Source organism: Emys orbicularis, chromosome 2 (genome assembly GCF_028017835.1).
Source record: "Emys orbicularis isolate rEmyOrb1 chromosome 2, rEmyOrb1.hap1, whole genome shotgun sequence".
Taxonomy (NCBI): Eukaryota; Metazoa; Chordata; order Testudines; family Emydidae; genus Emys; species Emys orbicularis.
In genome coordinates, this window is record NC_088684.1 from 129533634 (window position 1) to 129555965 (window position 22332).

Genomic DNA, 22332 nt, shown 5'->3' on the forward strand with positions numbered 1-22332 from the left:
AAAAAATTGGCTTCCTTTTATTATTTATGCAGAAACAAAGTGTTCTTCAGCTGCCAAATTAAATTACAGTAGAATCTCAGAGTTATGAACACCTTGGGAATGGAGGTTGTTTGTAACTCAGAAAAAATGTTATGGTTGTTTTTTCAAAAGTTTACAACTGAACATTGACTTAATACAGCTTTTAAATTTTATTTTGCAGAAGAAAAATGCTGCTTTTTTAACCATCTTAATTTAAATGAAACAAGCACAGAAACAGTTTCCTTACCTTGTCAAATTTTTTTTTTTTTTTTTTAGACTTTCCCTTTATTTTTTTTTAGTACTTTATGTTTAACACAGTACTGTACTGTATAGTATTTGCTTTTTTTGTCTCTGCTGCCTGATTGCTGACTTCCGGTTCCAAATGAGGTGTGTGGTTGACTGGTGAATTCGTAACTCTGGTGTTCTACTGGATCTATATAATTACTTCGATTTTTAATCAATTTTAGAAATGACTGGAAAGGGAAATAGTTCTGGATCTTAGATCTCTTCTGAAGAACAGAACTAAATGTAAACACATGTGCAATGTATGTTCATAGGTGTGGGAAGTATCTTGCTCAAGTGGAATATTTTCCTATTAAAAACACATTACATTAATTGTACTTGCAAAGTTATGGTGGTCCTTTCTAGTTCTTCCAACGTATAGTATGTCACTGAATTTGGATTCTATATTAAAGGCTCAAAACTCTAAAAATATGTTCTTTGCAAATGCAATTCATTTCATGTGTTATTAATGAGAAAATATTAAAATGAGGGAAAGGGTTAAAAATTATCTGTTCTGTTTTATTGTTCATAAACATTGAATTAATAAATGGGGTGGAATGCTTGGGACTTTGAAATGCGGGGAGGATTCCTTTGAAGGCAGGGAGAAGGAAACATTCAAGTAATTATGAAAAGTTTAAGCAATATTTTTGTTTTGTGTTTCCAGGCACCCCTACCTTGAAGCCAGTGTCTGTGCTCAGAAAATGTGAAGCAAAGGTTTCTCCATTTGAGCCAGATACTTCCACACCCATGAAAAAGAAAAAGGGATGGCCAAAAGGCAAAAGTCGCAAACCAATCCACTGGAAGAAAAGACCTGGTAGAAAACCAGGGTTTAAACTGAACCGGGAAAAGGTGCCAGTATCTGCTCAGGATGAGGGAGTTGATGCCATGGTAACTAATTCAAAACCAGGGCGTAAACCCAAAATGCAGGAGAAAGAAGAGCCTCTTGAGAAGAAAGAAGAGCAGCCCCTCGCTGAGGAAAAGAAGGAGGAAGATGTGCAAATGGAAACAGAGGAGGTGGGAGAGGGAGAAGAGGAAGATACAACCAGCAGTGAAGTGAGAGCAGTTTCTCCTATGGACAGCAGCAGCAGTCCAGCAGCAGATGTTAAGGAGCCTGAGGTAGAGGAGGAAGTAGAGGAGAAGCCACGGGTATTAGAAGAGCAAAGGCAATCAGAAGAAGAACAGCAAGAATTAGAAGAACCTGAGCATGACCATGAGGAAGAAGAGGATGAGGTTGCAGTAGTTATAAACCAAAATGAAGACCATGATGCAGATGATGAAGATGATGGTCATCTGGAATCTGCAAAGAAGAAAGAAATGGAGGAACTGCCAATTAGAGAAGAAGTAAAGGAGGAGCCTGATGTCCAGGAGTCTTTTTTAGAAACAAGTATACAGAGCAGTAGAGAAGAGGTAAAGGGCAAAAATGAAGCAGAGGCAGATTCTGAGGAAGAGCAGGCTTCCCATGAGACATCAGTGGGCTCAGAACATGTCCCTGGCTCTGAAGACGATCATGAAGAAGAGCAAAATACTAAAGAAAGGTTAATTGAATTAAAAGAAGAGGAAGAGATTCCTCATAGTGAACTAGATCTAGAAACTGTCCAAGCAGTCCAGTCCTTGACGCAGGAGGAAAGTAATGAACATGATGTAGCGTACCAGGACTGTGAGGAAACTCTTGCAGCTTGTCAGACTCTGCAGAGTTACACTCAAGCTGATGAGGACCCTCAAATATCAATGGTTGAAGATTGCCATGCCTCAGAACACAACAGTCCAATATCCTCTGTTCAGTCCCATCCTAGCCAATCTGTGCGTTCTGTCAGCAGTCCCAACGTGCCTGCTCTGGAGAGTGGTTACACCCAGATAAGCCCTGAACAAGGATCCCTGTCCGCACCTTCTATGCAGAACATGGAGACCAGCCCCATGATGGATGTGCCTTCTGTATCAGACCACTCTCAGCAGGTGGTGGATAGTGGCTTCAGTGACCTTGGCAGCATTGAGAGCACCACAGAGAACTACGAAAACCCCAGCAGTTATGACTCCACTATGGGAGGCAGCATTTGTGGAAATAACTCTTCCCAGAGCAGCTGCTCCTATGGGGGATTGTCCTCCTCTAGTAGCCTAACTCAGAACAGTTGTGTTGTCACTCAGCAAATGGCAAACATTGGCAACAGCTGCAGCATGATGCAACAGAGCACTGTCCAGCCTGCTGCAAACTGCAACATTAAGTCACCTCAGAGCTGTGTGGTAGAAAGGCCTCCAAGCAACCAGCAACCAGCAACACAGCCGCAGCAGCAGCAACAGCAGCAGCCTCAGTCACAACAGCCTCAACCCCCACCTCCACCCCAGCAGCAACCTCCACTGTCTCAGTGTAGCATGAATAATAGTTTCACCCCAGCACCTATGATCATGGAAATACCTGAATCAGGAGGCACTGGCAACATAAGTATCTATGAGAGGATTCCGGGAGATTTTGGTGCTGGGAGCTACTCTCAGCCATCAGCCACATTCAGTTTAGCCAAGTTGCAGCAGCTGACAAACACCATTATGGACCCTCATGCCATGCCTTATAGCCATTCTCCTGCTGTGACGTCCTATGCAACCAGTGTTTCTCTGTCCAACACAGGATTGGCTCAGCTAGCTCCATCTCATCCATTAGCTGGGACACCGCAAGCACAAGCCACCATGACACCCCCACCAAACTTGGCATCCACCACCATGAACCTCACATCACCTCTGCTTCAATGTAACATGTCTGCTACCAACATTGGTATCCCCCACACACAAAGGTTGCAGGGGCAAATGCCCGTTAAGGGGCATATTTCCATTCGTTCTAAATCAGCACCACTGCCCTCTGCAACTGCACACCAGCAGCAGCTCTATGGCCGCAGCCCACCGGCAGTTGCCATGCAGGCTGGCCCTCGTGCACTAGCTGTTCAGCGAGGTATGAACATGGGGGTTAACTTGATGCCAACTCCCCCCTACAATGTCAATTCCATGAATATGAACACTCTGAATGCCATGAACAGCTACAGAATGACACAGCCCATGATGAACAGCAGTTACCATAGTAACCCTGCATACATGAACCAGACAGCACAGTATCCTATGCAGATGCAGATGGGAATGATGGGGAGCCAGGCCTATACCCAGCAGCCTATGCAGCCAAACCCTCATGGAAACATGATGTATACTGGCCCCTCCCATCACAGTTACATGAATGCTGCTGGGGTGCCCAAGCAGTCGCTCAACGGACCATACATGAGAAGATGAGCGAGATGAACTTGCAACCTAAAAACTTAAATATATATAAATAAAGGAACCTTTTATACTGACGAACCAGAGAAAATGGACCTTTTTCCAGTTAAAAATATTGCTGTAGATTTAGAGGGTTTTTCTTTGGTTTATTTTATTTTTTAGGAAGCCTGGTCTTTATTCTTTTTTCGTTCGTTCATTTTGGGTTTTTGTTTCCTTCAGAATCCTGAAACATTTTACAGCTGAAGTCATTTTAAAATGGTTTTAGGGGGAAAACGTGCACAAAAATCTTTTCATAATTTAAAAAGAGCCTTACTTTGCTGACCACACAGACAGAATATCTTTAACAGTGAATCATCTTTTTAAATTTTATTTTCAAGTGTATGTTCCCCACCCCTTCCTCTTCCTCCCGTATGTCCCTCTGTGTGCAGCTCCCAATGCTGCAGTCATTAAAATGTCAGACATCTCCAAGAGCAACAAAACCCATCCCTCTAGTCCCCACCTTGCATTTCCTACTTAAGTCCAGCAGGAGGCACTTATGGGAGACTCAGAACCAGACATGGAGGACAAACTAACTCTTTATTCCAATGAGGCAGGAAAATTTCTCCTCTTAACCCTTTCTGACCCTCTCACCCCTCAGTACAATTTGGAATTATATGTAAACATAAATTCTTCTCACACTGATGTCTCCATAGATTGATTAATTGAAATACAGTCTGTATGTTTCATTCTGAAAGTATAATGTCACTTTAAAATGTTCTCCAGCACACACACACTGTCAGTCTGAATTAGCATTAGCATCTCAAAGGAGAACTGTATGGAACCCTAATGCAGCCACTAGAAGGATAAGAGATGGTTACTGTGCATCAGAAAGAGAAGAAAATGGCTACAGGGTCTTGTTTTGACAACCTGCAAATCAGCCATAACTCTGAGATCCCAAACTCCTCTTTAATATCTGCTTTGAAATGCTAAGGGTCTTGGTTCTGAGCCTTGGAGTCTGACTGAGCTCACGAGCAGCCATTGCCAGTGATCTGCGTCTATGTTCCTTTACTCACATAATCTTGGAAGATGAAGCGTACGTTTAAGTGACTTGACAAGAAACCTACAGAGTCTTTGTCACTATTCCATTCCTCTGCATGTGGGGGGAAACTGCTGGGTGTGTCCTTCTTCCAGGGGAGTCATGGTGTTAAAACAGGCACATTCCTGCTTTCCCAGTTTCTTTTGAGATCATTGCCTAAGAAATTCATCACCTTTGAGTCTGTGTGTGGGAAGTGAAGGAAATTTCAGCTCCTCTCAAGGGAGAAAATGGGAGTGGGACAGTCAGCAACAGCAGTGGGACCTAGTCAGCAGGATTTTGTAGTGTGCTTGTTCCACGCTATTCCCACTGTTCCTATTCTCTTTCTGCTACTCAACTGTGTATCATAAAAGAGAGTGACTGCACCTGTTGGCATGCCATCAAATATACAAAGAAGGGCCATTATTTACCCTTTAGTGTAAAACTCTCTCTTTTATTGTATATTCTGTAGAGATACAGACAATAATAAAAACAATTAGTTGTAAACAAAACAAAACAAAAACATCCAAATGAAGATTTGAGGTTTCTTCAGATGCACTAAAACGGACCTTTCTTCAATAACTGCCAAATATAAAAAGGCAGAATTCCAAGGACTTCCACTCCTTATTTCTTTGTTTTGAGCATGTGCGAGGCTGTGTAGGATCCCGTTTCTCTGTATATACTATTCCGGTTTTAACTCATCCATGTAGAAAGCGCACTGTGCTGCCCTCTCCTTCCTAGATCTTCAGCTGTGTCATTGCTTCGTGGTTGCGGGAGGGAGGGCAGGGGAGCAGGGAGAGAGAGGGTTAAAGACAGGAGGAGAAACTGTTGAAATGAGGGCTGTGAATTTAGTTTGTTTGCTGTTATGTTTGGTTTGGTTTTTGTATGTTTTTTTAATCAATTGGGCAGCTCCCTTTTCCACAAGCCTTTGTGACTGTAGAACTATTGTAGAAAAAAAAAGTTCTTTTCTATATTATAAAAAGAAATTATCCAACACAAGTAATATTGGTACCTACCATTTTTTCACTTCTGTTTAAAAAAAATGTATTTTTAGCAAGATAACTTGGGTAATCTTCTAAAAGAAATTTAAAAAAAATCACTGTTAGTGACTTTGATGCCTTTTAAAATAAGAGCTTTTTCATTTCATTCCATCTTTAAAATTTTTTATCTTTGTTGTAGAATATTAAAAACTATTTTAAGAAAGATAAAAATTCTCTTTAAAGAGATCTCTAGAGTGTGTGAATAGAGCTCCAGATGCCTCTAAAAGCCGCATGTACAAATGAAGCTAAGTCTATTCCTGTCTGTTTATATTTGCTTTTCCTGTTTTGTAACCTCTTTGTACTTTGTTCATGGTGACTTGTAAGCTAAGGGGAAGGGGGGCCTAGATGCCTTTGTAATTCTCCATGTCATGCGCTCCTGGCCCGCTGGCCTCCCTTCCTCTCCTTGTATGTAATATCACTTTTTTTTCCCTTTCTAGCAAGTACTTTCAAAAGAACTCTGTACATTTTAACATAAAAAAATAAATTATGTTGAGCCATTTTGGATGTCTGTTGTGCATGTGGAATTTTCTTCCTCCAGAGCATTTGAGAATTTAATCCTGTAACTGTTGCCAGGGGTCTGTGGATTTAATTCCCTCTTGTATGACTGTTGATCCAGAAGAGGTACAGTACCTTAGGGAGACTGTGCACCTAAATCCAAGAACAATCTCTGCCCATAATGTTACCTCCTCTGAGTAGAAGCTGCACACCAAAGAAAACTGAACCTTTCTCTCAAGAGTGTAAGGCCTGCTCTAGAAAATCATTTGACTAAATCGTCAGCTTCTTTCTTCCTGCCCAAAGGGATGGTTTGGAGTAGGGTGACCAGACAGCAAGCATGAAAAATCAGGAGAGGGGTGGAGAAATATTTGTTGTCAGCCACAATCACTTGCTTCACTACAGGTGATAAAATTGAGAACAAAACTGCCTGTTGGTTCCCTGGCACTGCAAGCTGCCTGGTATTGGTATGTCTCAGCTACAAAATACCAATGATTACACACAGTTTGAAAATATGGGTGTGGCCCCTCTGAGTTACAACATGTTTTCTGTTGCCTGTGTGAACAGAAAAACCAATGTTGGAAACCATGTTTTAACTCTATAATGTTTTTTCTGTCCAAATATATGAACTAATTATAAACCAGTCAGACCTATCTCTGCTTCCATAGCCCCCATCAGCAGAGTATCTGAGCACTTCTGCAAAATGGGGGTAACACTTCCCTGCTTTGTTTATCCCCCATTTTGCAGAAGTGGGAGTTGAAGCACAGAGATTATACACAGGGCATCTGAAACAGAGCCAAGAGCTGAACCCAAATCAGCCGAGTCACAGCCCAGTGCCTTAGAGTGACCAGATGTCCTGATTTTATAGGGACAGCCCTGATATATGGGGCTTTATCATATATAGGCGCCTATCACCCTGTCCCAATTTTTCACACTAGCTATCAGATCACCCTACGGTGTCTTAGCCACAAGACCATACTCTTCTGCCACTTGACCATATTTTTACAAGTGTATTAAATCTGACTCTCTTGTGCAGACTGGGCCTAGTGCTCCCTCTTCAGGAAGGTTATCTGGAGAGAACAACCTCCTGACTGACACTTTGCCAGTTTTTGTACTTTGTGTTTAGACCTTTTTACAGCTTGGGAAATGCTTTCTGTCTCTGGTCAGCACTGCAGTGAGACCTTGGTAAACTCTGGAAAGATGGGGAAGGTACCTCCACTATAATGATGGCCTCTGGGATTTTCAGACCATTACTAAAAGTTAACAAGTTAAAAATTAGTGTATCAGTAGGAACCCAGTTTCTGGCCTGAGCTGTAATGCAACATTCAATTAACAGTCCCTGGTTCTTGACTGACTCCCCTCTCAGCTCCCTGGGTACTGTTGATTTTAAACTCAGAGCTTTGTTGGGGTTTTGTAAGAACAAGCAGATTTTGTTGAGGATACAAACAAGCTTGCATATAATGGGTTTAAAAATGAGGTCAAGGATCAGTTTTCAATGGTAAAATCATCTTGAGGTGTTTGATTTGTGCTTAAAGAAAAGAGGAAAAAAGAAAAATAGTCTCAGTATAGAGAGAAATAATTTAATTCCTGTGATCCAAGCTTTTCATGAAGTTCCACGTTTCCTTTGGTGATTAAAAACAGACAATATTTGGATATGAAAACCAGAAATCCTGTCCAAGCAATCACTGGCACTGTACATGTGCTGTGCACAAAGACCCTAACACATTAAGACAGAATTAGATCAGTTCAAGAGTGCTGAGCCTTCAACAAGTGTCTGTCCCTGCTTGCCTATTACTAGATTTGGTGGCCATATAAGAAGAGCTCTGGGCATGAGCATCCTGCAGACCTAAAGAGCTTTTAAAGCACTAGATCAGGGGTCTCAAACGCCCAGCCCAGGGGCCATCTGCAGCCCGGTAACCTCCCCAATGTGGCCCGTGGGGCTCCAGCAATTTTGGGGCTGGGTTTCTCCCTTGGCCCTGCCTGCCACCCCCCGTGCATCCCCTGGGTGATTTTAAATGGCCCGGGGCCCTGCCCACCACTGGCAGCGCAGCAGAGCTGAGCGGCTTCCTGCTTGCTCGCTAAACATGGCTGCTGGCCCCTCCCTTCGGCCCCGGGACGGGGCTGTGCCTCCGCGCGCTGCCCCCACCCTGAGGCCCCCTGCGGCCAATGGGAAGCTGCGGGGGTGGTGCTTGGGGGCAGAAGCGCACGGAGGTGCCTTGGAGCCCCAGGTAAGCACCTCACCCCCCAACCCCTTCCTAGAGACTGCACCCCCATCCCCTCCCCACATACCCCTTCCCACCCCCAAACTCCTGCCCCCGCCTCCCAGAGCCTGCATCCCCTCCCTCTTCACCCACACCCCCTCCCACTCCCAAACTCCCTCCGAGAGCCTGCACCCCTCCCCTTCCTTCCTCCCAAAGCCCGCAACCCCTCCCCCTTCTCCCGCACCCCCACCTTCTGCCCCAGCCCAGAGCCTGCACCCAGCACCCAAACTCCCTCCCAGAGCCTGCACCCCAATCCCCTACCCCAGACCTCCTCCCCCACCCAAACTCCCTCCCAGAGCCTTAGGCAGGTGGGGGGCAGAGTTTGGGGGGGCGGGTTCTGGGTAGCATAAGTGACATTATTGGCCCGCTGGGAGGATTTGAAGACTGGCACTGGCCCTAAAATAAATTGAGTTTGAGACCCCTACACTAGATGGAGGCAAAGTTTCAATAACCGTCTTTGTGATTATAATGAAAATTTCACCCAGGTGCAAATTTTGTAGAAAATAATTTTATTAATTTAGGCCTCTTTTTATATTTGTTAATTTTATCCACAAACTTTTATTCATTACTCCAAATTGTTGGAACATCCTATGTGAACAGATTTCTGATGAGCTGTTCGCTATTTACAGTACTGCAGTGCTCTGCTATTAATTACTTGTGTGACTGGTCATGTATGGCATGATTTATGGATTCTGTGCCCTAATTGGATGCCAATCTTTCATAAATAGGAAGTAGAGGGAAATCTGAAAGTTCAGACACTTCCACCCCCAACCTTTCCACAGACACATTTGCACAAGTATTTGAATGATTTTTCCACAACCCAAAACAAAAAACAAAACCTCTTGTGAATATTTGTGGAACATTAACAAAAAGGACTTGGAGGGTCAGTAAAGTGATTTTGTGAGTTTTATTCAAACTGTTCAAATAAAACTTTCCAGTGTCTGCGAAGATCTGATAAGAACAAACACTGAATTACACAGGGTGCTGCTAGCCCTTGAAGTCACAGACTGTCTCCTTAAACTTGTTACTATGATTGTAAAATACACATTAATAAAGATCTAGATTAAAAATTAATCTTACAGGACACAGATTTGTTCAATTTTTTCCAGACTCTTTTTAGGTTAGTCAAACATGAAGTAGATTTGAGAGAAATAGGGTAACCTGAGTTAAAGGTTCTCACTGCAGCTTTCAGTAACTGCTTGTACTTAGCAAGGTGCTCCAGTAATGTAACAGCTAACGGCTGTCAGGATTTCTACTGATATTGTGTGTGCGCCTATACAGCTATATATTTAGTGTCCCAGTATCAATGCAAGCGTTCAGGTTGAAAGAGCCATTATATTATCAAGCAATCTTTTCTGTCTTTCATCACCAGGGCCGTAGCAACAAAGAACGTGGCCCCCTCCGAACGGTGGCCCCCTCCGAACATATGTCCGGGCGGGGCCCCTTACAATGCAGAAACTGGAATGCAGTATTTATTTTGCCATTTTTAGGGGCCCCCTTCCTTGCGGGGCCCCCTCCGGTCGGAGGGTACGGAGGGCGCTCACTACGCCTCTGTTCATCACTTTCTCAAAAAATGTTCCTTATAGAAAACTTCTCGGTCTTTGTCTCAGCCCCATTTTTTAAACAAAACTGGTTCAGGACCTTTTGAGAGAAGCACACAAGACTGTTTTTAAAAATGTTTGTTTATTTGGTTGCATGTTTTTGCATTGTGTACCAAGCATCATGTGAATTCATAGGGTTTATAATTTGACCATTAAAATGTGTTTTGGGTTGAACGGTTGTTTGCAAATAACTGCCTGGGAGCTCTTTTATTTATCAATTTTCAAAGCCATCATTCATTTTAAAGGTACAATATAAAATCTAAAAATAAAATAATTATCAATTGAGGACACTTACCTGCCTTCCAGCGACTCTCAATGGCTTTTTCTTCAATAATTAAATATGATGAGCGATTAGGCCAAAACATGGTCCAATTGCTGTGGGTATTTTAAATTAAAATGGCCAAGATTAGCGTCTCCTTTGTAAAGTCATCACTTTTTGCAAGTCAGATGTGCAGTTACTTTTAAGTAACAAGTTTGTAACGAAAAACGATAAGCGTAAAGACATTCCAAGTCCTTCCCTACTTTCCTTGTGTCTAGGTGTATTACTACATGCACTGGTACACAACACCTCTCACCTCATTTTATGAGATCCGTTCAGTACTTAATCAGAAACAGGTCAGAAATGAGTAGAGTCACTGCTAATGGTGAATTTAAATTCAGCTGCTTCTGTGTTTTCCCAGTTCTCCAGGTGGTTCAATCAATTCTAAAAAGAAAAGCAAATCTCTGTATTTGACATAATAGTTTGTAACAACTTCCCCTCCAGCTTTGTGGGCCCCCAATACAAAAAATAAGTGTTTATGGATATCTTTGTATTGGATTATAGAAATTTGTATTTCCAGAGTTAATGAGCTGATAACAATAACTCCTACTTTGAAATGTTTTAAAAGGGCATTCTTTGCTCCAATAGGCTGCAGTGGCTTCTTTCTATAAACAGCAGTGTCAGTTGTTATAATAAAAACAAGGAGTCCTTGTGGCACCTTAGAGACTAACAAATTTATTTGGGCATAAGCTTTCATGGGCTACAGCCCACTTCATCAGATGCATGGAGTGGAAAATACAGGAGCAGGTATAAATACATGAAAAGATGGGAGTTGCCTTACCAAGTATGAAGTCAGTCTAATGAGACAATTCAATTAAGACAATTCAGTAGGATCCCAAGGGAGGAAAAATCACTTCTGTAGTGGTAATGAGAGTGGCCCATTTCAAACAGTTGACAAGAAGGCGTAAGTAGCAGTAGGGGGAAATTAGGTTTTGTAATGACCCATCCACTCCCAGTCTTTATTTAGGCCTAATTTGATGGTGTCCAGTTTGCAAATTAATTTCAGTTCTGCAGTTTCACGTTGGAGTCTGTTTTTGAAGGTTTTTTGTTGAAGAATTGCCACTTTTAGGTCTGTTATTGAGTGACCAGGGAGACTGAAGTGTTCTTCTACTGGTTTTTGAATGTTATAATTCCTGATGTCAGATTTGTGTCCATTTATTCTTTTGCGTGGAGACTGTCCAGTTTGGCCAATGTACACGGCAGAGGGGCAATGCCGGCACATGATGGCATATATCACATTGGTAAATGTGCAGGTGAACGAGCCCCTGAGGGTGTGGCTGATGTGGTTAGGTCCCATGATGGTGCCCCTTGAATAAATATGCGGACAGAGTTGGCACCGGGGTTTGTTGCAGGGTTTGGTTCCTGGGTTGGTGTTTTTCTTGTGTGGTATGTAGTTGCTGGTGAGTATTTGCTTCAGGTTGGGGGCCTGTCTGGAAGCAAGGACTGGCCTGTCTCCCAAGGTCTGTGAGAGTGAGGGATCGTCCTTCAGGATAGGTTGTAGATCCTTGATGATGCGCTGGAGAGGTTTTAGTTGGGAGCTGTAGGTGACGGCTAGTGGCGTTCTGTTACTTTCTTTGTTGGGCCTGTCTTGTAGTAGGTGACTTCTGGGTACCCTTCTGGCTCTGTCAATCTGTTGTTATAATGGACCCTCAGTTGAGGGGGCTGCTTCTTGTTAACTTGATGATTTCCACATTCAGGGGCATGGGAGTGGGTGATCCTGGGAGCAAGGACTGGAGGCTTCCCAAGGCTTTTGATATTGTCTTCATAGAAACCTATCATATCGTAGGACTGGAAGGAACCTCGAGAGATCATCTAGTCCAGTCCCCTGCACTCATGGCAGGCCTAAGTATTATCTAGTCTAACAGGACCTCATAAGCAAACTAGGGAAATATACCCTAGATGAGCCTACTATAAGGTAGGTTGGAAAACCATATTCATAGAGTAGTTACCAATGGTTCACAGTCAAGCTGGAAGGGCATAGTGAATGGGTCCCACAAGGATCTGGCCTGGGTCCAATTTTATTAAATATCTTCATACATTATTTGGATAATGGCATAGAGATTACACCTATAAAGTGTCAAGTATCAGAGGGGTAGCCGTGTTAGTCTGAATCTGTAAAAAGCAACAGAGGGTCCTGTGGCACCTTTAAGACTAACAGAAGTATTGGGAGCATAAGCTTTCGTGGGTAAGAACCTCACTTCTTCAGATGCAAGTGAGGTTCTTACCCACGAAAGCTTATGCTCCCAATTCTTCTGTTAGTCTTAAAGGTGCCACAGGACCCTCTGTTGCTTTTTACCTATAAAGTGTGTGGACAATACCAAACTGGGAGGGGTTGCAAGCCTTTGGAGGACAGAATTAGAATTCAAAATTATCTTAAACTGGAGAACTGGTCTGAAATAAACAGGAGGAAATTCAATAAGGACAAATGCAAAATACTACACCTGGGAAGGAATAATCAGCTGCACAAATACAAAATGGGAAATGACTGCCTAGGAAGGAGTACTGCATCAAAGGATGTGAGGGTATAGTGAATCACAAACTAAATATGAGTCAACAATATAAACCTGCTGCAAAAAGAGCGAACATCATTCTGGGATGTATTAGCAGGAATGTTGTAAGCAAGACATGAGAAATAATTCTTCAACTCGACACAGCACTGATGAGGCCTCAGCTGGAGTATTGTGTCCAGTTCTGGGCACCATACTTCAGGAAAGATGTGGACAAATTGGAGAATGTCAACAGGAGAGCAACAAACTTTAATAAAGGTCTAGAAAACGACCTATGTGGAAAGATTGAAAAAAACGGGGTTTGTTTAGTTTGAAGGAGAGAAGACTAAGGGGAGGACATGATAACAGTCTTCAAGTACATAAAAGATTGTTACAGAGAGGAGAGTGATGAATTGTTCTCTTTAATCTCTGAGGCCAGGACAAGAAGCAATGGGCTTAAATTGCAGCTAGGGAGATTTAGGTGAGACGTTAGGAAAAACTTCCTAACTGTCAGGGTGGCTAAGCACTGGAACAAATGGCTGTGTTGTAGGGATGCTGTGGAATCTCCATCATTGGGGATTTTTAAGAACAGGTTAGACAAACACCTGTCAGGGATGGTCTAGATCAGTGCTTCTCAAAGTGGTGGTCCGCAGTCCGGTGCCGGTCCACGAGCCATCGGCTGCCGGTCCGCGGCGAGTTTCCTCATAAGAGCGTCGAATAGGATAATAATATGGCACCGGTCCCTGGCACACTGGGGGAAAAAATTGCCGGTCCCCCACATCAGATAGCTTGAGAAGCACTGGTCTAGATAACACTTAGTCCTGCCTCACTGCAGGGGACTGGCCTAGATGACCTATTGAGGTACCTTCCAATCCCACATTTCTATGATTCTATCAGGTGACCTTTTCTTTTAGAATCTTATTGTACAAACTATTATCAAACCTTTCAGTGAGAGCAAGATCAAGGAGGCTTTTCAGAACTGCACACAGGACCCAGAGCTGCACTGGAGCTGAAACTGGACAGCAATAAAGTAAAAGACTGTAAGTATCTTGCAGCATTGGCCTGATCAGCTGCCACTGCAGTCTGTGTATTGCTGTGCGTTTAAAACGTGCACTCTGTGGGGGGTCTTTGATGTCAGCAGGTTTTCTCTCAATCACTTTGATACATGGACCAAAACCATCACCACTCAACTCTTTCAATATGCAGGGAGGAGCTGCAGTGCAACCCGGCAGCAATGTATGAACTTCCACCCAGGATATCAATAGTGTGGCTTTGAAAGAGGCTAATAGAAAGGAAGAATGATCTTAAAGGGGGCTGACAGCTCTCAAATCTCATCAGTGAGATAATTATGGAAAGGCTAAAAAGAATAGAACCATCTTAATTAGGTTCCCAACTCAGGGAGAGAGCTCTCCTCACCAAGGTCCTGCCACTGCAGTAATTGGGCAATGCAGACAGATCGAGGCCGGCTAAGCCTACAGCAGCTAAGGTTTGGCCTGCAGCATCTTTTATCTTCAGAACATGTCAGCCAGAATAATTTAGGCTAAAAATAACAGCTTGAAATTGAGCTTTAGACTGTAAAAGCCTCTTGCCCTGACACAGGGCACCCTAGCAATTTAATTGAATGAGCTAGCTCCCTCCCGGGTAGGGCAGGGCTAAGGCTACAGCTTCCCTCTCACAAGTTGCAAAATTAATTAAATATTTGCACAGCACCTTGAACACACAAAGCACAATTTCCTCCTCCTCTCCCTCTTCCAGTAGAGGAGCTCTTGTCCACAGAGGAGATCAGTGTATGTGGCAGCACCCGTTGGGCTTTCTCATTTTTGTCTGTGTTTCTTTGTACTCCCTTGTCTATTTCTATTCAAGGCCATCCATCCCAGGCTGGCTGGCTCTTTAAGGGGAGATGCGCTCAGCCTTGCCTGTGACCCTGCAGCTAAACCCTGTTGATCCTGATCTGCACTCAGTTACAGTTACAGTTCCCAGCTGTGAAAGGGTCAGAAAGATCAGTGGGGAGGGGCGAGAACTCTGTGAGGGGGAGACCCATGAGCGTGGGACAAGGTGAGTTTCTGCTCTCTGAGAAGGGCCGGAGCTGAGGCAGGCTGGAGAGAACCACAGGGAGTAGGATAGGCTCCTGTGGGAGGCTCTGGGATAGAGGCTGTAAGAAGCAGGGAGGCAGTGCTGAGCAGAAGGAGCAAAGAAGGAATGCTACAGTCCCTGGGAGTAGTGGTGAAGAGCAGGGAATTTCCATGTAGCTCCCCAGGGGCAGAAGGTTCCTCTGTTTGGACGTTGGTGTGGATTCTTTAGTTGGAATCGTTACTCCAAAAGGGGACTGAACAAAAAGGGAGACCTGGATGAAGGGCTGGGCCACCCAAGATGTAGCTAGAGAGAGGTTTAGCACAGGGCACAGAAGTGCTACAGCAGTGAGTGGAGCTGCTTACACCATTGTCTTGTCTTTGTCCCGGGCCTGGCACACTGAGATCCTGGTGACCTCTGATTAGGGTCCCTAGGTGTCACTGCAATACAAATCCTAAAACTTTGTATTTTGGGGGGGAAACGGTAAAAGTTTTTTATTCTGAATTAGAGCCCAAAATGTTCCTGTAAAATAACAATTTCCTACTGCCACCCACAGGTTGCTTTTTTTGCACATTGTGTGTTTGGGCCAGGGAGAGAAGCACGTTTGCCTCATTTCTCCGAACTCCCCTCCCTCCAGCCTGCACTTTAGCCTGCTCTTATCTCTGCTCACTAGGAAACAGGTGTGATGGGTCTCAGGGTACCCAGGACGGTGAGAACTGTTACCTCCTACCTCCAGCAAGAGAGATTCATTCTTGTGGTGGCTGGGTGCCAACTCCCAGACACTGCCAGCCCTTTGGCCACTCAAACAATCTCCTCTTATGCTTTGTAGGTTAACAGTAGGTGCACCCTGATCCTTGAGCTCCCTGCCTGTGGTATCCAGCCCCTGGCACTGCTTCTCACAACATTTCCAGAGCCTCTGCACCCAAAAGTGCAGTGTACCCCAACTTACCAATTCTACCGTAAACTCCACAGCCCTTTGTGAGCACTTATGATACAGCAAAAATAGGTTTATTTAAGAAAGAAAAATGACTGACTAGAAGAGCGAGAGTGGTGGAAGCAAATGGTTATTATACAAAAGAAAATCTAACATGCAAACCTGGGTGGACACTTATTGATGGTTACTTTTCTTGTCTAATGGAGTAGATCTTTTTCACCAAAAGTTCAGTCTCTTGAAGAACTGGTTGGGTTCAGACTAACTAGGATCCAAGCATTCATGAATGCTCCCCTGCTCCTCCCGGGGTCTCCTCTGTGACGGGGCGCAGCATCATTCCCCACACTGTTACACTGAAAACAGTCTTTGGTTTTGATTATAGATGAGGCAAACAACTGTCCTGTTGTACAGTTTATTTTTTACTTTACGTGGTTTTGACTGTTTGTTGTTGCCTCTGTTGGTTTCCCATTCAAAGTTTTTGTAGTGTCCCAGGCCAAACAACTGTGCCCTGCTCTGCATCACAGGCCCGACAGGGCCGAGTGACAACTCCCGTTGCCTGAATGTCCCATTATTGAGACCTCCTGCTGACTAATCTTTACTTTTTACTTCCAAATCCATGTAGCGTACTCTCAATGTAAATACATTATTCCTGAGATATTACCTGTACATACATCTCGCAATGATTGTCAAGTTTGACAAGTGATTAGCTTTCTGTAGATATACTTACATGGTATTCTTTATGAGATGAGAGTTGTTTGCAAAGAACAGGGGGTCCTTTGCCAAGGGGTCTCTGTGTCACAGCAAGCAGCAAAAAGCTATGAGCCATCCACTGCCTAAGTCCTTACTCCAGCCTGCTTTTCATCAGTCTAAATGCCTTCTGAGCAGAGGAGTTACTGGGGCAGGGCAGGGCACAGGAAGGTGAGCTGACTGACAAACAGAACTCTTAGGAAGCACACTTTGCAAGTCCTACCCCTTTTCCCTCCTCAATCCTTGCCATGCTGTTGTAGTAAGGACTGCGGAGGTTTCTTTTCCCTCACATACAGCAGCCCCTGTGGCCCACTTCTCCCAGACCAGGAGGCCGAAGCACAAAAGAAACCCAATTTCAGTTATCCACTACTTCATGTCGGGGTGTTGCATTTCATAAACCCTCAGCATCAGAGAGTCTGGAAATGCCCTGTCCAGTGACATGGAGAGATACACCTAACAACAGACACTTGAGTCTTGGTGTGAAAATGCAAACCTGATGTTCCAGAAACACACTTCAGTGTCTGTGACCCAAAAGAGCCATCGGCAAATGCATCACTGGCCTCCAAGCTCCACAGCACAGGCCTGTTGGACCCAGAGCGCTATGGGGGCACGTGCACGGGCTTGTTGAACCTGGAGCCCTGTGGGACTGTGTGTGGGCCCAGAGTGCTGCGGGGACGTGGATGTGCGGGCCTGTTGGACCTGGAGCACTGTGGGGGCACACGTGTGTGTTTGTTTGGGCCCGTTGGACCTGGAGCACTGCAGGCATGTGCGTGCACAGGCCTGCTGGACCTGGAGCATTGGGGGGGCATGTGCGTGAGCCTGTTGGACCCGGAGTATTGTGGAGACGCGCACATACCCTGGCCAGTTGGACCTGTAGTGCTGGGTGTGTGTGTGTGCAGGCCCGTTGGACTCGGAGCACCCGGGCGGGGTCGCATGTGTGGACCCAGAGCGTTGGGAGGGAGGAGGGCACCTGCGTGGGCCCGTTGGACTCAGAGCACTGGGAGGGGTGGGGTGCGTGTGTGGGCCCGTTGGCCCCAGAGCGCTGCAGTTGTACATACTTGAAACCCTGCTCAGCTCTACCTGAGAGGGGCTAAGCTGTGAACACTCGGCCGATTTCCTCACCTGGAGCTCCAGCCCACTGTGCCCGCGAGGGGCCGGTTCCCCAGCAGAACGGCTGTTCCAAGCCACCATGGCTTCGCCGGCGGATACAGGCGTCTCTGGCATGGTCTGAGCCCCGCTGTCCTTCTGGGGCTTGTGTGAGGGAATGCCTGATGGCCCATTTCCAAGCCCAGCTACCCCCCGTGGGAGCAGGACTGTCTGGCCACAGGAGAATAGGGCTGGTGGGACAGAAAGTGTCGCCCGTCACCTGTTGCCTGCCACTTTGCAGCCTCTTAGCTTCACAGTTTGTTTTTTGACACTGAGCCAGGCCCCATTGACATCCGGGGGCGGGGCGGGAGGGGGCACAAGCCCGCCCACATCTCAGGGCCCCTCCCCCAGCTAAACGGGAGGAGCTACTGGACCTGCAGCTCAAGCGAGTTCAAGGGACAACAGAGGAAGAACAGGGACAGGCATGAGGTCAGAGGCCGAATCAGGGGCCCCAATGGGGACAACGAGCAGAGAACCCCGGCTGCGCCCACTGCTGCTGCAAGGTGTCTAGGGAGCCAGCGGCTGTGGCCTAGAGGTGCTCGGCCCGGCCGCGTGAGCGAAGGGAGCAGCAAAATGGGCCCACAATCGCAGAGCACCTCCGCGTCCAGCCTCTCTCCTGTGCAATGGCCGGCCACCTTAGCCAGCGCCAGGAGGGGGTTGGCAAGGAGGTCTCGCGGCTGCATGGGGCCACGGATCCTGAGCCCCGAGGAGAGCCGGTTACCACAGCGAGCGTCCCCCCCAGGGGCTTGTGCTTGTGTCAGGGAACGCTTAGGATCACGGAGAACGCGGCCTCCAGGAAGCGCCTTGAGAGAGAGGGCAGAGCCCATGGGAGGGAGGAACGAAGCCAGCGCTGCACTGTCGGGACAGTGTCTCTGCTCTCGCATGCAAGGCCGGGCATGTCGCACAAGGGAAGGACACGGTCCCTGCCCCCAGAGCAGGTGAGGCTCAGGCAGAGAGACAGGCTGCCTAGATGGCCTCATAGTCCCTATACCCACAGCTGCAATCCAGCAGGGGTATGAGGTCAATACTCTGTCCTCAGCGCTGACAAACCAGCATGCAAGGGGGACGCTGGGCCTTGAGATATTTCTCCTCTTAATTTAACAGTGAAGGGCCTGACTGGGTCTGTGCCCCCGCGGGGGGATTCTGGGGGTAGGGGTTTGAGTCTGGTCCTGGGCTCAGCTGCAGAGTGGGTCTCTTTGGGGAGGAGCCTGACTGGGCTGGGTGGAGGTGGGGGGAATCTTTTGGGGGAGGGGCCCAACTGGACCAGGCCCCAGGGGCAGGAGGTCTTTGTAGGAGCACGAGGAACCCCTCTCGCTCACATTTTGCACATGCCACACAAGGACCAGGCACAACAGCTGTCTCTGTGCCCAGGGAGTGAAGCCTCCTGGGGCTCATGAGGTGAGTCCTGCCCAAGGCGCAGGAGGTACCATGGCCCTGTAGAGCCAGCCAGATCAGGGAGAGCCAGCTTGCACCTTCCCAGAATCCCCCAATAGGGCAGGGCCAGTGCGAGAGTCTGTGCACTGCCATTAGCTGGTGCATTCTCTGTCTCTACCTGGGGCCTCACTAGATGCCAGCTCAGGCTTGGCTCCATGGGAGTCTTGACACCTGCTTTTGGAGCAGGCCGGGAGCAGGGGTGGTTTGTCATTTTTATTCCAGCAGTGCCATAGGCTCAATCAGGCACCACATGGCACTAATGCACAGGGAGACGTGGCTCCAGCCTGGAGGAACCTACAATTTAAATATGCTGGCCGGACAGACGGCACATCTGCAAGGTCAGATCTTTGCAACTGACCTCACATGCCCCCTTGTGCCCTACCCCCCTCCCTCATTTCATCAGCACCAGCGAGCGTGTTGATTCCTGTTACCTCCCTCTTCCGCACCGCATGCGCCCAGGCTGCTGCTCCCAATCCCCCAGGCCAGGTCGCTATTGGGTGCAATTAACAGTTCCACTGACATCATGGTTCTGAGAGCGTGGGCTTCTCCGGCTGCTGGTTCCACTGCTCTCTCTTTCTGGCTCCCCCAGGGAGCAGGCGTCTGAAGGAGAGTGCTGTGCAGTGCGAAAGCTCCTCTCGCCCACCAGCAGAGGTGGGTGCAATGCATGATATTGCCTCACCCACCTGGTCTCTCTCCTATGGGAAATGACAGGTGCTTGGCTGATCCAGCGTCACCCTGCAGGCCACGTCTCTGAATGCTCATAAGCAAATGGCTGGCTGCTGTAGTGTGCAAGCCCCTGGTTTCCTAGTGTGGGTCACACAGACCTTCATAAGGAACCGTGCAATGCTAATGGCTTTTACAGTCAAGTGCCACCAGAGGAATCTGCCCTCTCTTGGTCATGCCTAGTTTGCTGGGGTGAATCTGGACAGACTGATTTTCCTCCCCTCAAATTAGTTGATGATGTTCCTGGTTGGGGCTTTGGGTGTCAGAGACCTTGGGGCTGGTAAGGAAGAAGACTCCTCTCAGTCAGTTGCATTAGAGTAATCCGCCTTCTACGTGAGCTCAGCTGGGGACCTACCAGCCTCAAGGGGTCCCTCTGGGACAATAACTAACCATAAATACGTCACCCTTTGCTAACCTTGCCCCTGTGAGGAGCAAGCTCAAAGCACTTTACAAACATCTAATAAATATGTATCCAATCCCCCTCTCCCTGCCACCTCAGTGGGGTGGACCAGTGCTGTTACCAGTTCACAGATGGGAAACTGAGGCACAGAAAGGGGAAAGTAAGTTAGCCCAGATCACATAGCGCAATCAAGAGCCGAGAAACCTGATCTCACAACTTCTGCTCCAGCATTCTAACTCTCACCCACATGCTTCCTCTAACACCAGGCCTGTCCCCATGGTGCACACTCAGGAAGATTTCTATAATGCTTCCCCACCTGTGGCACCTTCTCTTTCATATTCAGGTTAATCAGTGCTGTTGAAAAGCTCCCAGCAGGGCCCCTGAGTCTCTCTCCTTCCCAGCAGGGACTGTCAGGATCCGGACACGGAGCAAATGAGATGCTCTAGCTGCTTCACTCTTTTGCTAGCAATGGCTTGGCCGGTGCTAATCGCTGATCCAAGTGCATCCTACCACTGCAGCTGGGGGGGGGCACTGGCTACAACATGGCTGACTCCAGGACAAAGGCAAGGACAGCGTGGTTGAAATGCACAGTGGATGGAAACCCTGCCGTGGATACGTCTCCCTGCAAAAAAAGGTGTGTTCCCAACTCAGCTTAGCTAGCTCAGGTTAAGGTATCAAGGAAGACACAGCAGCTCAGCTTTTGACTTGAGTTAGGGGCTCCAGTTAAGGCCTACTTGGGCCTGGGGTTGAACTCAAGGGGCTAACCCAAAGTAAAAGCTGAGCTGCTGTGTCTTCATTGCCATTTATGACCCAAGTTATGAGCATCCCTCTTTCTGCAGTGTAGATGTACGCGGTGGTTTGTGCATTCACATGCTTGGGCATGCCCAAGGCTTCAGCCCATTGACAGAAGTAGGTAGGGTTCTGATGACACTGCTGGTCAGGGGACAGCTCCTTAACCTGCGCCCCTTGCTCAGCTGCCAGGGTGCGGGGTGGTGCCCTGTGAGCTGCGGCTGTATTCCTGTACCTCCTCAGTCAGGCTTCCAGCTGCTCCAGTGCTGCTTTCTCCCCTTTTCATGCCTGTTTTTCCCATTTATTTTTATTATCCTTTGCCTTTCAGTACGTTATCTCATATTGGCTTATAGGCCTCATCCCATGTGTACCCGTGTGTTAGCCCCTACGTGTGTGTGTGTGTGGGGGCTTCCCTTGCCTGGCTCTATTTTAACTCTCTTTTAATTTGTTTAATTCTTTCCTGTTTTCTATTTTGGTTAATGTTTTATTCTCCTTTGGACAGTGTGATGGAAGCTGAGCCTCGAAGGAAGAGGTGGCCGGCGGCCTCTGCAGGTGAAACACTGGAGAAAGGGCAGAGGTGCACAAAAATATAGGAGCTGCTATCCCAGTCAGACCAGGGATGCATCCAGGCCGGTCTTGTCTCTAACCGTGGCCAGGAGCAGGTGCAAGATGCCCCACGCTCTGAATGCTGGTGGAACCTGCCCATAAGGTCAGTAGCCCATGTCACTTAGTGATTTAATCCTGCCCTGAAGCAAGAGGCTTTTTAATCTGTTCTATAAAATATCCTGTTATGTCCCCCCAGGGTGATCTCATTGTCCATATGAACATCCAGTCCGCTCTTGAACCTACAGAGCTCTGGGCCTCCGTGGTATTTTGTGGCAATGAGTTCCACAGAGTAACTGGTGAGTTTAAAATGCTTCCTTTAATCTGTTTTAAATGTGTTGCCTTTGAAGTTCAGTGTTAAGTGCATTAGCTGTCCCTGTTGTTCATCTATCATGAGACCTTCCCTGGCCCAGTGCCTATTCTCTGTACCTCTGTCACATCGATGCACCGAACAGCCCCACTCATCTCAGGCTGGGCTGAGAGGCAGGGTTTGATGTTCGCTACACAGAGCCGGTTGCTGGTGCCCGAGGCATGCATAAAGCTGCCAAGGCAGAGAGTGAAGAGGGACGGGGCTCTGAGTGAGTGGAGGTGAGGAGCCCCTCAGGAAGAAGACAGCATGGTGGGGGTGAGAATCAGGAGCTCCTGGAGTCATGGGAATTGGGGAGGAGACCTGTCAGCACTGAATACAGC

The 22332-nt window shown here is 46.9% G+C and overlaps 1 protein-coding gene across 2 annotated transcripts in view; it reads left to right on the top strand.

Annotated features, from left to right (window-relative positions):
- Window positions 1-6142, top strand: part of KAT6A (lysine acetyltransferase 6A) — a 77597-nt gene extending 71455 nt beyond the window's left edge. For both annotated transcript variants that reach the window (XM_065399807.1, XM_065399808.1), the window contains one exon: window positions 965-6142. In XM_065399807.1, coding sequence (XP_065255879.1) covers window positions 965-3564 — 2600 coding nt within the window. In that variant the 3' untranslated portion in view covers window positions 3565-6142. The remainder of the gene's footprint in view (window positions 1-964) is intronic.
- The last annotated feature ends 16190 nt before the right edge of the window (window positions 6143-22332 follow it).